This window comes from Corvus hawaiiensis, chromosome 3 (assembly GCF_020740725.1).
Source record: "Corvus hawaiiensis isolate bCorHaw1 chromosome 3, bCorHaw1.pri.cur, whole genome shotgun sequence".
Taxonomy (NCBI): Eukaryota; Metazoa; Chordata; class Aves; order Passeriformes; family Corvidae; genus Corvus; species Corvus hawaiiensis.
Genome location: NC_063215.1, coordinates 58,909,693 through 58,926,674, shown reverse-complemented (window position 1 = coordinate 58,926,674; position 16,982 = coordinate 58,909,693). Strand labels below are relative to the sequence as shown.

Below are 16,982 nucleotides of genomic sequence, written 5' to 3'. Positions count from 1 at the left end.
AGAAGAAATGAACATACAGTTTTTCCGTTACAACAATAAGTTTATTAGGTAATTATCCCTAACGGGGAAAAAATCCCCCAAAACACCGCTTAAATCAACTACTAAATCAGGCAACAAATAAAAGTTTCTCCAGTATCTGCATAGCTCGAGGACATCCATTTGTGCCGCTATTTGCAGAAAGCTTGTGAGCACTCCAAGCACTTGTCACTTGCCCTCCTGAGCTCTACAGAGCCCACTACACAGAGACTTTATTCTTCCGGCAGCAACTTCTGTCAGTCTGAATTCTGAGAGCTCATATGTACTTTTGACATTTTTTTTTTTAATGGACCATAAAGTATCCGCGGGACGGCTTCCGTTTCTAATGCTTTTCACCGTCTTTCCCCCCCCCCGCCAATTTTCAATCTCACGTTTCCAAATAGGTTTTCGTAACCAGCTCATCACGCATGAGTGGAAAACAATTCCGTCCCCATGCCCCCGGCAAGCTTTTCACAAGCAGCTCATGACGCGGGAGCAGGTTTCCACAAGCAGCCCTGGAACGCGGAAGCAGGCACGGCAGAGCCCGGCGCGGATACCGCGTAGAGCGCGCTGTCCTATCACCGCCCGAGCGCCGGGAGGCGGCACCGGGCCCCGCGCTCCCGCCGCGCCTCCCTGCGCGCCTGCGCCGGCCGCGCCGTTTCCTTGGGAGCCGGGATTGTTTTGGGCGGAAGCAGCCGCGCGGCGCTGCGGAGGGGGGAACGGCGGCAACGAAGAGCCCACTGGCGGAGGGAGGGGGGGAGGCGGGGCGGCCGCAGCAGCCGCCGGGCCACGTCGCGGCCGCCAAGGGAGCGGACGGGGCCGACGTGAGTGATGCCCTCGGCGGGGAGCGGGGCCGCGCCCCGGGCCGGGCCCCGCCGGGCGTGTGCCGCCGCTCGTCCCAGTGCGCGGCCCCGGGGGCGGGTAGGGCTGGGTAACTCCTCCCCGCCGCTGTTCCCTCCCCCGGCTCCCCGGGGCGGGGGGCTCAGCCCGGGGCCGCGCTCGGCCGGGGCCGCTCGGGGGTCGCGGCGGGACCGCGGGCGGGGAGCGGGAGCGGGATCGGGCTGGGGAGCGGCGGCGGCGGCGGGAGCGGGCTGGGGAGCGGGAGCGGCGGCGGGGAGCGGGCTGGGGAGCGGGAGCGGCGGGGGCGGGCTGGGCGGCGGCCGGCGCGGGCCGGGGTGCGCGGGGGGCTCGGCGCGCTCCGGGAGGTAGCGGGAACGGGCGGCGCACCTGGCGAGGGTGCCCGGAGTAGCCCCAGAGGGACCCCGCGGTGACTCTCGGAACAGGCGGCCTAGGGCGAGCCGCGCGCTGTCGCTGTCCGGTCGCGGCGCGGTGGCCGGGGCAGTGCCGCGGGAAGCCGTAATCCCCAGGTCGGTGTTGTTTCGCCCTCCGCTCTTCACGAGCTTTACAGTTCGCTGTGGTGACATTGCGTGGGCAGTTTACTAGTCAATATCCAGTGCTGCTCCATGCCTGGCACCTTGGGCTCCAACGTGGGGATGCCTCCCTCGCTTGAGGAATGCGCATCTGCATGCACATCACATCACATCCTTGTTGAATAATTTCATCGGTTAGTCCAGTTGTGGTGTGTGGTTGGAACGTCCTTTTATGCCTTTTAAATCTACCACTGTTCTTCCAGGCAAAGCAGAATGTCACATTGGAAATAAAAATACTTAGGGTGGTCACTTGCTGAGAATACATTTTCGTAATTATAATCTAAAATAAAGCAGAAACTTAATAAACAATAAAAGTCGGCTGTATTTCCTTACATAGAACTGAAGTCCGTAATTTTGCCATCAGTCTGTTTGCAACTTTCTCTTGACTAAAGGTGCCAAATTTCTGGGGGAAAAACCACAACCTTTGAAGCAAAAACTTTCTGATACGTTACTACTAGAAAACGGAACTTTTTAAAGCTCCAGCTTTTTAAAACGTGTTTTTTAATTAGTATGAGCACAAGGTTTTTACAGGCACATCTAAACTGGTAGAAAACCACTGCACTTTTGTTAGTATTTATTTGACATGCAAGTACATAGGGAGTTTACCTGGTCTGTCACTTAAAGCTGTCTGTCAGTTTTCTGGACTAAAAGACTGAATTTTCGCTGATAAAATTGGATTGGTTTTCGTTGTCAGATTTGTCAATAGTGAAGAAGAACAGATTCATCTCTGTGTAATTTTGCTGTATAATTCTGAGTTGAAGCTCTTTCACATCTCAAAGTAGCAATCCCTACATGTAGCTTAATTAGAAAGCTACTAGTAAAACCCAAGATTTCCCTCTGTGGTCTAAAAGATGAGAAGCAAACAAGGCCTGATGCTCTACTTGTTTTCAGCCACTGAAGTTTATGCTCACTCAGTGCGACAAAAGAAAAATGAAGAATTTAGTTGGGGAAAATTCTAAGTGTGCAATTTTTGTCAGCTCAGTTTCCTAAATGGTTATAATTAGGTAAGAAATTTTTCACTTCCCATTATGTAGTGCAAATTCTGTATGTTCTGCTCATTATAGCATAGGTTTAATTTGTATCTTTTAGTGGCCAGTAAAAGTGGGGTTTGTGTATGGTGACCTTTATGGCACGTTTAGCATAGAGTTCCCTGTATTACAGGTGTAGAATATAGCAACTCAGTGAGTATTGTAAAATATGGTGAAAAGAGCAAGCGTTTAATGTAGAATCACTTTTATAAATACAGATAGAATACTGGAGAAGAGCAAACTAGGTTATTTTCAGGAAAGTATATTAATTCTTGGAAGTTTGGGCTTTATGAATTTGTTTTCCTGTTTATTTCTGGTGGCTGGAATATGCCACTGTTCCAGGTATGTGTTTCTGTTGGTCTTGGATTGTATTATATTTACTAACATGGAAGACATCCAATCTGATGAGGCAAAAATGTGTTTTACAAAATTAATGATACCTGAGCTTATTTGCATTGGGGCATGGTGGTTGCTGAACTTTGATATACGATTAAATCTCTCCTATTCTAAGGTGAGATTACACTGAGTAAACAGCCTTGTTCTTATCCTTGTTGATTAATGATCTATATTTACACAAGCCTGATAGTTGCTTTAATGCACCATGTCAAAGACCATGAAGTTCTAAATTGGAAATGCCTTTAAACAATGGCACTGTCATTAGAGGACTTTATCTCTTAATTTTATTGCCACAACAGGGTAGACACTTAATGAATAAACAAACAGCACTCATTGGTGAATTTTGGAAATTATGCATTTTACAGAGAGTGCTTGCGGATGTGAGGTGAGCCTAGCCTTTGTTCCATTATAGTCAAAAAGTATCTGCAAAATTAATATTTTAACCAACCTATGGGATGGTTGGGTTTTTTGTGGATTAATTTATTTAACCTTTGACCAGAAACTCATTTCCATACTTGGAATAGGTATGCACTTTTCTCATTTTGCTTTTTGTTCCGTATTGTCTCTCATATTTTTTGCTTTAAATTTAAGAGCCCTTCAGTATTTAATTTCTTGTTTCTAACTAGTTTTTGAGGGCTTGTTGAAATCATTCAGCTAATTATAAGATACTTTTCCGTGTTCCTGTGGTCCTCAGTCAATGATTAAAGCGATATAATCTGGTGTATTTTATAAACTTACTTAGTTTTCTACTCTTCTGAATTATGTGGTTTCTAGCCAATTGTGAATTGACTACTTCAAAAGCAGCACTTAGTAACTTGTAAAATGCCCATTTGGTTTAACCAAGTATAACTTGGAAAAGCAGTTATATTTTTCAAAGGTGTTTTCTCTTTCCATGAATGGTAAGAAGTGTTATTTTTAGCAGTTACTGGTTTAGTTGTGACAGTAAAGCTTAGCTTTGGGAGTCAGAACATGTTGTAGATAGAGAAAATACTGCAACTTCATCAGTGTCATTTGGAAGCATATTGCAAAACTAAACTTTTTTTTTTTCTTCCAATGGAGTTTGTTCGGCTGTCCTTACTCTTTTGAAACCTTAGATTGTTGGATACCTAGTATAAATGCTAAAGACATGAAGTTAACTAATTACTCTTGGCATCTGGCTAATCAGCTCTTCTATAATCCTAAACCAACCTGAACACTTTGCCTTTTTTTCCTCAATTTGGTGTAGTTTGGATATCCAGCAAACCAAAGCACTGTAAGTAATGGGTGTGAAATGACCTGAAAGTAACAGGCCTGTGCAAGTAAGGCTGTGAAAGAGATGAGAGGGATGTGAGGGTAGGGTGGTGCAGATGCTTGGGGACCCAAGTATAGCCTCAGCTCTTTCCTGTGCTGGTGAAAGGTATGTGTCCAGGAGGGATTTTTAGTGCTGAGGGCCAAGTGCTGTATTTGGCTCTCTTCACTGCTAATCAACTCCTGCAGCCTCAAATCAGAGCAGCTGCATGCAAACTGCCTGTTAATAGTAATCCATAGTAACTCCTGCTCTGTATCCAGGTGTAGTTTGGGTGAGTGTCAGGTGGCTCGGACCAAAATGGTGCGAGAATAGTGCAACTACACAGCCTGGCAGTATTTAATACCATGTCTTAATTTGTTCGGGTCAGTGTAGTCTGCAGTGAATGTGAGTTGCTGCTGTCTCACAGGATGTGTTACCTAGGGAGAACTCGGAGCTGTCACCTGATGGGCTGTGGGGGACATAGGTACCAGAGTTCATTGCATGGAAGGCTAAGGGGAATATCACACCTGCATAGGAACCTATGCTTCATTAGTTCCACTGTTTACACAACAGCTTTTTGTATTGAAGTTTTTTGTAGAACAGTCTGAATTTTCTTGATGAAAAGATAAACCTGTGTAATATTTTTATTTGCCTTCAAGCTTTGTTTGGATTGCATTTACAGGCTTTTCTCCATAACCAGGAGGGCCTAACATTTGTTTTCTTTAGCAAAATGAATTTCATGTAGTTGCTTGTCTGCTTTATGAAAAATACAAATGCTTTATATAAACATAAATATGTAGAGATTTGTAATAAAATTAGATTTGCTGTCAGATACTAACCTTTGCATTGGAAACTATCAGCTGGCTTCTTCAATGATGCTGTCAGGAGACAAACCTGATTAGAAAGGCTTCAACATAAATGGTTTCATGGGTCATTATTATTTCAATAAACTGTTGGGGTTTTTAGAAGTTTGGAGGACTGCAGTGCTGAATTATTTGGCTACTGTCCAGAAATACAGCTAATTAAACTGCTGTAGTGTTGTTTTTTATTTACCTTCAAATAATAAGTATCAGAGCTGGGACTTGATAGTGAAAACTTCTAATAATTTAGACAAATAGGGAAATACTTACTTCTAAATAAAATGTACTCATGCCTAATACTAATTAGCACAGATTGAATTATTAACTTCAAGTCTACGGACCATTTATGTTAATGATGGTTGTTAAATACTTTAAATAGAATGGTGAATTCCGAGGGAGAAGCAGCTGTTGTGTTGAGCCACTTCTAACTGAGGACTGAAAATGCGAGCAGGTAAGGATACTTTGTGTTTGATTTCCACTACATATTTTATGGTTATAACTAGATGCTAATGATAGAAGTTATTTCTGTCCTATATAAATCTTTAATGCTGCATTGGCTCCTTTTAAAGTTCATTATTATAGCTGATTTTCAAAGTGGTGTTATTTTTTTGTTTTAAATTCAGGGGCTTTTTAAAAAGTTGTAATGACAGTGGTAAATACCTTTTGCTGAGGATTCAACAGCCTTTCTCAGTGGTATGCCAGGTTGCATTTTGAATTCTTAGTTGCAAATTAAGCATTACCTGAGGGGAACTAGAACACCTATTGCTTCAAGGTTGAAATGCTGCTGATGGCAGTATCATGATTCATAGAAAAGCAGAGTGCTGGCCCCTGGCTCTTACAGGTCTGTCTCAGTATGATGCTCTTCTGGGTTCCAGGCACAGTAAGAACCCAGAGCTGCTGCTTCTCCTCAAAGACAGTGTGCCACTTCTGCTCATACACAGGGAGGGCAATAATCTGTCCTCTGCTTTGGCTAGCCCAAGTTTTGTGCTAATCCTGGTGTGCATACTCTTCAAAATGTGTTTTCTTCAGGAGACAGAGTAGATGGTGCTGTCTTTAGTGACAAGACTGGTGTGTGTGTGTGTCTGTGGAAAGCTGCTGCGTTATCCTTGTATGGCTTAAGTTGCCAGTGGAAATTCTTAACTGAATACAAAGTGAATTTGTTGGTAAACTTTCCCTGATAAATAATTCTCATGCTTTGCAATTTTAAAGCATGATTGTGCCCTTTTTTTTAGCAACAGTGATTACTGAGATAGCAAATCATACTCTAGATTTCTTTTTGCAGTTGAAAGTGAGGCAAAGGCAAAAACCAAAGTCCGCTTTGAGGAAATCTTCAGGCGCCATGCTGGCCTAGCAGACACAAAGAAATCAAAGAAAAAGAAGTTTGACTCTCAGGAGAGTATTGTGGTGAGTTGGAACACATGCAGGCTTTGTTTGGTTGCCTTCTTTAACAGAAAAAAGATCAGGAAAACATATTGTTGAAAAAAGATGTAAGCATTTAAATAAAATAAAGTGTAAAATATGTTTCTGCATGTATCCCTTGTTTTTGGTGTGGCTTTTTTGTTTGTGCACCAGCAAAGTGTCCTTGGAGGTATGCCAAAATTAGATAAACTATAATACTGGTAAAAAGAAAGTGGCGCATGCAGGCATGCACTCATTTAATGTCTACCAGTACTTCTTTGTCCATTCTCTTTTTTCATAAAATTTTTCAAAATCACAGTTGACTTTACCAGGAGTTAATTAGATGTTTGAGAGCTAGTAGAATTACGTCTGTAAATGTATTTAATTTTGAGAGTACTACATCTGTGTAATACAGGTATGTCTGTCTAATACAGCTGTCAATTGAGAGCTGATGAGAAAGTGTAATAATATTAGAGATAATAATTAACTATTCCATTCTGTCCTTTTTTTTAAATCTCAGTAATTAGTGAATTTCTCCATTCAGCTTTGTGTTTTTAGTGGTTCCGTGTTCACTTGTCAACTTTTTTAAAAGATTTTGGCTTTAGCTTGTGACTTGCAGATTAGGAAGGATTCTATCACCCTGAATTTATAGTTAGATGACATTTTTGTTTGTGGTATATCTGTCGTTAAAAAAGCCTCAGAAATTCCTCTGAGTTATGGTTCACATTGTAGCCTTTTTCCTGAAGAGGAGAATAAAAGTTCAATACAAGTTTATGCATACCTGATTATTGACTTGGAAGAATTAGAATTTAGAAAGAAAGCAATTTGCTTAGCAGACAGATATTCTGATTTTTTATTTTATTCCTGTTAGGTTTTATATTTTCAGCCTTTTTTCTTACAATTGTATCCATATCAGATTCTGAAAATTCCTTCTTTAATACTCATTTAAGACAAATGAGTTGTATTTTATGTAATGTCATAAATTTTACGTGTAGTTATATATATTAAGTATATTCAGAATAGATATATTAAACTTAGTATTGCTATTTGGTCTTAGATTGACAATTTGAAATTGGATTTTGTGTGTATTTTTAAAAAATTATATTCCTTGATGTATATGCTATTTAGTCAATTGTCTATACAAAGAATCAACGATGTCTGAAAATAGCACAGAGAGTTAGAGGGTGGGTTTTTTCCTTTTTTACTGGCATATATGTAAATAAAAGACTAAATTCTTCCTCAGTTAAGTTTACTTTTTAATGAAATGTTAATTATTAATTCTGTAATTTATAAGTATTTTGAACACATAATTGTATGTTCATGTGCAACTACATATTACTCATAAATATTTTAAATTTGCTCTGGTTTTGAAATTTGTTTCCACTCCAGAAGTCTCTGATGTAAAACACTAGTGTTTTGGAGTTATGTAGAAGCACTTAAAATCACAGTGATCTGAATCAAAACTTAGTGGTATGAAGCAAATTAAGAAGCATTTTTAGGATCAGTGTGGAAGCCGAAATTTCTGGCTTTGTTGAAGCTATAAATATTACCAATCAAACCACTTAAAAACTAAGAACTTGAGGAGAGCTTGTATTGAAACCTCTTACTGACCATTTTGAGTATTTCCTTAAAGTGTGACAAAGTTGCAGGAGCTCAGGTTGGTATTTTCCATGCCAGTTGCATTCGAGTAGAAATTTCTGTAAAAGCTTCAGCAAATAAACAGTCTGCAAGAAATAAGCGTGTGTGGGAGTGGAAGAGTAGGTAGATGGAGGAGGTTGGCTGGTTTTGTTCCCGTTTTCTTCAGTTCATATGATTTAACTGTACAGTTTCAGATATCTTGAAATAATGTGAAATTTGTCAGTGATGGTTGGCTTTGTGTCATGCACTTGCCATAAATGGTCTCCCAGCTTTGATCAAAAACAGGTCACGGTTCAGAGCCTATTTCCACTTGAAATGTTCCAGTCTGTTTCCTTCCTTTGTCTTTGCTCTAGCCTTTCTTAAAGATTAATAAGACTTTTTCCCTTATAGTCCACTGTTTCTTTGAAACCTGAGTTCTGGAGCTGCAGGGGGTTGCTGTGGTTTTAAATGACAGAAGTGAGGATACGGAGAGTGCCTGCCTGCTTGCCTGCTCTGCTCTGTGTGCCCATTGCCTGGAGAGCATGCCTGGAGAGCTAGGAAGCAGTCTGCGTGGAAGAGGAAAGGTTGATGTCTGTAGGGCGGGATGAACTTGAAGCCACAACTGATAGGAATGAAGAGCTTGTAATGGAGATGGAAATACACCTCAACTGTGGCCAGTGAAAGCTCTGGTTTGCTGTTCAGTAAAGAGCCCCTGGGGAAGTAGGTGTGAAGCTTAAAGGCATAGTGGGAAAAACAAGTGCTTGAGACACAGTCAGAAAGTGAATTTGCCAACATCCTTTCTAGGGCAGTCACCATATTTATTTTTTACCAGTTATGCCTCCTATTACAAATTGTTAGAATGAGGCAAGCCTCAGATCAGGTAATGTCCAGGTACATTCATCTATCTAAAGTCATCATGAAAATGATTGAATTTATTTGGTTCAATGTCAATTCTGTGGTTGAAAAGAGGATGTTTAAAATTTTCTACCAGATGAAAAGGTTAGATCCCTTTATGAAGGGAAAAATTTCCTCCCTAGACTGTTACCTGATCAGATTACAATATTGGGATGGACAGGCATTGATAACTTGGGTTTTGTATTCAAGGCAGGAGTGCAACTGATTTATCTGGTTTATAGGCTGAAAAGCAGTGAATAATTGTGGAGATTTCCACTGGATTTTAGCATTTTGGTTTTTGTGTGTAAAATAGGAGAATTGATAGTAGTTGACTATATAATTGATCCACACATATTCTCAATGTTTTCTGTTAGAATTTGATGAAAAAATTCCAAGCCCATCTTATCTCTAAATAAAAATTCTTCTAGCTTTGAGTGTCTACATTTTATAGTCTTACACAAGCAATGGCAGTAAAATTGGTTTCCTAGTACATTAAGGTTTTCTTATACCTCCCACCCAACAAGCCATCTTCACAAGTACGTTCATTAACAATTCAGTTGTAAGTAAATGGTCTTTTACATGTCAGCTCTTCAGTGGGCTGGCAGTGTCCATCCCTAATTTTTCAAGGTGTGCCTGTGTTATTAGGGGCAGAAATTCAGGTACCTCTGTAAATCTGGTTACACAAGTTTCCAGATATCCATGACAAAATCACTTGATATGTTGCCAGCTTCCACTCATGCGTATTTGAGAAGCCCTTTTGAAAAGGTGTAAGATTCTTAGGTGTTGTCCCTGCTATCAGCTCTGGGACATGAATGGCAGTGATGTGACCTGGGGTTGACTAACTGTGGTGTGAACCTGGAGTGTCAGCCCACTTGTGTGTGCCTTGGCTGGCACCCATCTCCTGCTCTTCTCAAGCCAGTAGTGCTAGCAAGGCTGTTTTCACGGGAGAGTGCTTCCTCTGCCCTGGTGTAACGTGGCTACAGAGCTGTTTTGAAACAAAGCCTTCTTATTTGTTCCATGTTTTAGGCTGAGAAAGTCAGGTTCAGGGTCAGCAACCCTCTAGAGTTACTCCAGAAACAGGCCTGTCTTTCTGAGCTGCTTTTCCAGCCTAACTCCTTTCTCTAACTCAGTTCTGTGTTTATCTGTTGATGATAGCTCTTAGTTGATATCTCTCACTTCTTTGTTTCAGACAGAGAATCTGTACCAGTAATCCCCACCTCTGCCTGAGTCCTCAGGTTTTTATGAACCTCTTGACTTTTACTTTATTGTTTTGTAACTTCACATCTTTCCTCTCTGTTTAATTATATCATGCAATTACAGCATGTGGAAAAGGTAGCCTGAATTGAGATCATACAGGCTGTTTATCTGAGGAGTTTATGTTTGAACTGCTGAAGCAGCTTTGTGCTGTCTGCAGTACCTGTTAATGTTCCTGAAATTTGCTGTAGTTTGAGATTGTGGTTTGTTTGTGTTATAAGGAAGTAACCTCAAGTTGTGCCAGAGGAGGTTTAGATATTAAGAAAAACTTTTCTGTTGAAAGGATAGTCAGACATTGGAACTGGCTGCCTAAGGAAATGGTAAGAGTCACCATCCCTAGAATTGTTCAGAAGGCCTGTGAATGTGGCACTTGGGAATATGGTTGGACTTGATGATTTTAGAAGTCTTTTCCAACCTGAGTGATTCTATGAATCCATGATTTTTTGTTTGTAGGCAATAATAAATAACGAGTTCTAGTAAGTATTTCAAGCCAGTTTTTGCATCAGGTAGATTCTTTAAGGAGATTATTCTTGAATATCAGAGTTATTTTAGAAACTCTTGACCAGGTCAAAGGTGAGGGCTTTTTGTTTAGGATTTCTCAAATAATTCTACTATTTGTGCTTAGTGGATTGATGTTTTATCAAGGGCAAAAATCAGCATGACCTTAGTTATTGGCCACTGTTGGGTCTTAATTGTCAGTGTGTTTTAATCTTTATTTCTCATACTCTACAGTTGAAGTTATTAATAGAAATAAAGATATGGAAGTGAACAATCTATTAGGAAGCATTATCCTGTTAGGGGTTTTTTTTTTTGGTTTATACAGAGCCTGATGCTTTAATTCTTTTATTTTCCGTACTCTGTTCTGTATTTCAAGTTATTTGTATGAAATTTTCCACATCCTCTTGAATCATTGACTTAGAAATAAATATGATGTTAGTGATTTGTTTAAGCAAGTATAAGATGAAGATACAAGGACAATTTTTTCATACTTATTACACATATTGTCCTTTTTTACAAATTTTTGAGGCAAACATGATTCTGTAACTGGTATCCTGAATACAAGGGAACAATGTGTTTATTGAAGAAGAAGGTCTTGGCAAATAAAACTTTGTATGCAGATACCTATATTTTCTCGAAACTTTTTCATTTCTTTCCGTTGTGTTTTAAAGCCCTTCCTATTGTTCCATGTTGAGACTCGAAGAGAGTTTTCTGTAAGACAACAGAGTAAATGAACCTCAGTGACTTTATAGAAGTTACATCAAGGAACAGAGATCTGTGTCTTCACCTCCTTACAGAATTAGACCTCAGTTACTTGCTGTGTTTTTTGGCATTATCATAAAATAATGGTTTGGATTGAAAGGGACTTTAAAGGTGATCTAACCCAAGTGCCCTGCCATGATCAGGAACACCTTCACCCGATCAGGTTGCTCAGAGCCCTTCCAGCCTGACCTTGAACATATCCAAGGAGGCAGGGAATTGGCATTATAACCTTTAGTAATCAGAAATAGAAACCTGAAGGAGAGAGGAAAGGTTACAATGTGTTTTTTATAAAACCATCAAAAATTAGCAGCAGAAGTGCTTGAACAAATGCATTAGCTAAAATTTAATTCTGACAAGCAGCTTTCAGTACAAGAGACTACAAACAGCCGAGCCTGAAATCTCTCTCTCACTTGCATTTTCAGTGGACGAAAGTTTTTGTTATTCTACTGCACATAGTCTTCAAGTCCTCTATAGTGTAAAATATTGGCATCTGTTTATGGAGTGGACTTGTAGATTTCCTTTTTTCACTGCATATACATAAAAGTCGTATGAAAACATAATGTAACACTGAGGATGAGGTGCCCAAACACCAAATGTTTTTTTTTCAGTGTGAATTTTCTGTTGACTTTTAATCTGTCACATGTCAAATAGAAACAAAAAAATAACTAGATCTTTGATTTAATTTTACTTTGTGTAATGTTGCTGAAGGAATAACATGAAGTGCAATGTTTATCCTTAGAACATGATTTTTAGTACAAGTATGTTTTATGTTCTTTTCATTTATAGCTTGATACCTTTAGAAATAATATTGATCTATCTAAGGAAAGTGTGAATGATGAAGCAATTATAAACAACACATATAATCCTGAAGAAGAGAGCCCCAGATTTACAAAAAATAAATTGAGAGAGAAAGCGTCAATTGCAGAGAAAATAAACAATGATGTTGTTAGTGGAGAGGAGAAGAAGCAGCCAAAGTCGAACAGGAAGAAAAAGAAATCACTGTTACAAGAACAATTTAATGACGAGGAAGATTTATATGAAGCTAAATTGGGGAGTTTTGAAGAAAAGACTAATGATTTTCCAAAGAAGAAAACAAAAAGTAAATCACAAACAGATGTACCTCATCAAGAAGGTGATAGAAAGATCAAAAATTCCTTGACTGAAGTGAGAAATGTAACTGAATTAGAAGAAGAAGAGCAGCTAATTCAAGCCTATCAGCTGCATGTGGCTGAGGAAGAGGCAAATGCAATTAAAAAGAAAATGAGAAAGAAACTTAAAGAACAGATGTCTGAATCTACCTCCACTGTTCAAAGGCATGAAGTTGCATTGAATAATGAAGTGGGCAAAAAGAAGAAAAAGAAGAAAGAACGAGCAATTTTAAGTGAAGCTGAAACAAGGTAACATGACAAACTGTACACGGTGTGTCTGTGAATCTTAAGCAAAATGTTTCATTTTAAGATAGGCAGAAGCTTTCTGATAAATTGTTCATATTTTCTAAGTGATTAACTGGATGATATGAAAAAAATAGTACCAAATCCTTTCTCAAAAGGCTGTCATGATTAATACTTAGCTCACGGATTCTTTTTAACTCTTTTTAAAAATATCCTCCATTGCTATTTGATGTTTGTTTGGAACTCACTCTTAACCTCTTAACTAACTTAAGATAGTTTTGTGCCTGATTTTTTTTTTTTAGTGATAAGTGATGGCCTTCATCCAGCAAAAGAGTGTTAGCTTAACTCTATTCATATAAATGGTACTGCAATTGTCTGGAAGTTAGAGGGAAAGGAAGTGGGGAGAGCACTGAAAAAGGCAAGACACTAATGGGGCTGGGGGCTGTTACGTTTTCAAGATACACAGATGATGAGTTGCAGAATTTCAAGCGGATTAATAATGGCAATGAGTAATTGTATCAATATATGCAGTGGACTGCAGTTGCTGACAGTGATCCATTTCCTTGCAGTGCAATGTCCCTTTCTGAGCTGCAGCATCATCCAGAAGGTGGCAATGAAGGTCAGTCACTTGAAACACTGTTTACATCAGAAGGCCAGAAACTGGAGGAGAGCATGGATAAACAGAAACCTAAAGCCAAGAAGGTTAAGAAGAAAACCAGAAAAGGTCTGCCAACAAAATAATACTGTACTACTTTGCTGCACTTTTTTTGGTGCTGCTATAGAAATATTTGTCCTTAGTAATAATACAGAAGTGATTAAGCTGTTTGAGTTACTTATATTTCTTAAGTTACTTAATTGTATCTCTGTTCTTCCAATTCTGAGGCTTATTTTTGAGGATTTTATTTGATAAATCAATCAAAAATTTTGAAAATTCATTTACTATAAGCAGCTTTGAGTTGAGACAGAAGTTACTTTGTTCTGCTAATGACAGTTTATTTACTTTGTTCCCACTTCTAGAAGAAACCATGGAAATTGCTGCAGAAAATGATGAGGAAATGAAGAATTCAGAAATTTCAACTCAGTCTAAATTTGGTTTTGGTGATGATCTTGTTTTGGGAGTTTATATCCATCGATCAGATCGACTTAAAATTGATCACTTGATATCTCATCCTGTGGTTAAAATCCATATTGTTGATCAGAGGAGTGGCTTATATGTCAAGAAGGATTATAGGTGACTCTTAATAAACTGTTTCTGTTATCAGTGATTACAATAAATAGGTATACTCTTCCCTACAAAATTAAATATGAAAATGAAAATGGGGTATTTTAAGCTTGTGAAGTTGTTCTTTAGTTTCTACATCTATGATAATGTGTATATATATACATACAATTAATAAGGGTGATATTTTCTCTTCTTTTTGACACTTTTAAATGCTCTGCACCGCTGTATTGCTCTCGAGGCTCCCCAGGGCAGTGGTCACAGCAGCAGCCTGACAGAGTTCAAGAAGCATTTGGACAATGCTCTTGGGCACATGGTATCACTCTTGAGGATGGTGCTGTGCAGGGCTGGGAGCTGGACTTAATTATCCTTGTGGGTTCCTTCCAACTCAGCATATTCTGTGAATCTGTGATATTTCCAACACATCTATGATATTTTCAACACATTTCTTCCCAGAGACAAAATTTCTTAAGTCTCAAAATATGTAAAAGCAAAGATTAGAGTATGTAAGCAAAATTCTTGTAGTATAAATAGCATCTGCCTTTTCTTTTTTGTTAAGAACTTTTGAAACCTTAAATTTAGTTCTTTATATTTCTAATTACTTCAGTTGTTTGTTTCCACTGTCATTATGCATAATTTCCTGAAACCAGATATTAATGGGGCTTGAGCAGTAGACTCCACCATGATCATTATGCAGAAATTTGCTAACAGTAACTTAATTGTTAGGATTTTCAATTTCAGCCTGTAGTTTTTCTATATACGTTGCAAATTGTCTTAAATTTTGGGTGGGTTTAGAAAATTTTTTGTAGAATCATACATATAGTATCTTATATGTTTCCTAGCTTTCAGTAATTGAAAATATTGTTTTGTTTGAGGTTGCTTTTTAAATGCTCTAACAATTGTAATTCTTTGGAAATTTTCAAACAGCAAGAAGGAAGATTCATCTTATGAACAAGAAGAAATACAGCACATTCTTCCTATAATGACACAACCATGTGACTTTAGAAAGTCTAAATCAGCAATTCCAGAGTGGGAAGAGCAAGTAATATTTAATGAGCGTTTTACTTACTTTATTCAAAACACTGAGGAAAACCCTCAGGTTATCCTGTTTTTTGAGGTAAGATGAAATATTTTTCATCCGATTTATGCACATTCTGGTTTTTGGGCTGTTTCTTCAACAACATATATTTGACTGATTCCGGTGTTTTATTGCAGTTCAATTGGGTTAATAGCATGACTTTAAGATACAAAATCAAGTAGAGATACCAAAAAGTGGGTTTTTTTGTAGAAAAGGATCCTGTTTTGATAATAATAAGGAAGATGAAACTTTCTTATAAAATCAGCTCTGAAACTTCTGGGAAAGGCTGGTAAGATATGGTGGATGTCACTGGTTTCACATTCTTGAAATTTGAAAAGAGGTTTAAGTACAAGAAGCTCAAAGTTAGAATTTTTCTGCTTGTAGCGACACCTCATTGTACCAGTGAGCAAACTATTACATTGTTTCCTTTAACATTTTACACATCTGCCTCTCCTGTCCCAGTTTTCGTAATTATTAATTTGTCCTCCAATACCATTATGATTAAAGGAAAAATTTTAAGTTATATATTCCATGTTATTTTGAGCTTAAGTATTTCAATATTTGTACAGGGAGATTCTGTAGTATAAACATCAAAATGGAAGCCTAATAGAATAAATATTTTTTATTCCTTGGGTTTTTTTCCTATTTCAAATAGACTGAATATAACTTATTACCATATTTTTTAATGTTTTGTGGTGCTTGTAAGTGAACATATTCGTAAAATTAAGAGTCCTTAGTTGCTTAATACAAAACTAGTTACATTTGTATGTAAAGATTCTTCATGCAAGTTGTGCTAATGTTGGGACCAAAAATATGATTACACTGAAAAAAAGCTGTTTGACTTCAGGTTTATGAAATACCAATTTGAAAAAAGTACTATGCTAAGGATTTTTTGTATACTGGGTAAACTTCCAGGAGTAGCTAAATATGAGAAAATTCTGGTCCCTGACAGAAAAATGAAGGCTCTCGTAGGCATCCCTGGAAGTGTTCAAGGCCAGGTTGGGTGGGGCTTTGAGCAGCCAGAGTTAGTGAAAGATGTCCAAGCCCGTGGCTCAGAACTCTGTGATCTTTGAAGGTTCCTTCCAACCCAAACTGTTCTGTGACTGATTTGATGACAAAACTGATAAAGCTAGGGAAGAAAACCTAACTTTTAGACTGCCATTTTCCATCTAGATTATTATGCGGCTGGTTTTAGCTGTCAGATTTGTGATCTAAGGGATTTCTGAATTACTAGGAAAGCTACACATTATTGTTTCTTCTCTTTTATTGAGATGTAAGGGGAGCAAGAACAGGTTTTTTTAAGACTAGGCTCTTTTTTAATGGAGGTCATAAATAGTCATCAGGTAAATACATAAGGACCTGTTATTTCTAATTTCATACTTGTGAGGAAGAAGCACTGGTTTTGTAATTTCTCAAAATTTAAATCTGTTTAATTTAGTGAATTGACCAAGCATATCTTCAGCAGTTTTTTTTTAATTACCATGAAGTATATATTCATTAGAAATACATTTATATTCACGCTGATACTTCTAGGTCCTTGATTCTCTACGTATGAATGAAATGAGAGCCAACTCTGATATACAAGTTCAGGAAGGTCGTTACCGAAAAATTTGTTGGGCATTTCTAAAGGTATTGTAAATATTTAAATGAAGAAACAAAATTTCTAAGTCCTTTTATCTGAAAATGTCTTGCTGTACTAAGTAGGAAAGCATTTTTTAATATTTTCCGCAGCAGAGATGGGAAAAAAAAATCCTTGTTTGCTCGGCTGTTCTCTCCTTTTCCTCTTCCTTCACTCCCTGAAATCAACACAGTGACAAGCTTGACGTTAAAGAATGTGTTTTTCAAGAAAATATAGAATGTGTAAGATTTTTTTTG

The 16,982-nt window shown here is 38.4% G+C and overlaps 1 protein-coding gene across 5 annotated transcripts in view; it reads left to right on the top strand.

Moving 5' to 3' along the window:
• The first annotated feature begins 741 nt into the window (after positions 1-741).
• AHI1 (Abelson helper integration site 1) overlaps positions 742-16,982 on the top strand; it is a 90,091-nt gene continuing 73,850 nt past the window's right edge. The window contains exons 1-8 of one of the 5 annotated variants that reach the window (XM_048297687.1): positions 742-839; positions 5,376-5,447; positions 6,279-6,400; positions 12,206-12,816; positions 13,380-13,534; positions 13,828-14,041; positions 14,957-15,146; positions 16,641-16,736. In XM_048297687.1, the coding sequence (XP_048153644.1) occupies positions 5,438-5,447; positions 6,279-6,400; positions 12,206-12,816; positions 13,380-13,534; positions 13,828-14,041; positions 14,957-15,146; positions 16,641-16,736 (1,398 nt within the window). In that variant the 5' untranslated portion in view covers positions 742-839; positions 5,376-5,437. Of the gene's footprint in view, positions 840-1,184; positions 5,448-6,278; positions 6,401-12,205; positions 12,817-13,379; positions 13,535-13,827; positions 14,042-14,956; positions 15,147-16,640; positions 16,737-16,982 lie in introns of those variants that run through there. The other 4 variants (XM_048297684.1, XM_048297686.1, XM_048297688.1 and 1 more) reach the window with 4 other exon arrangements.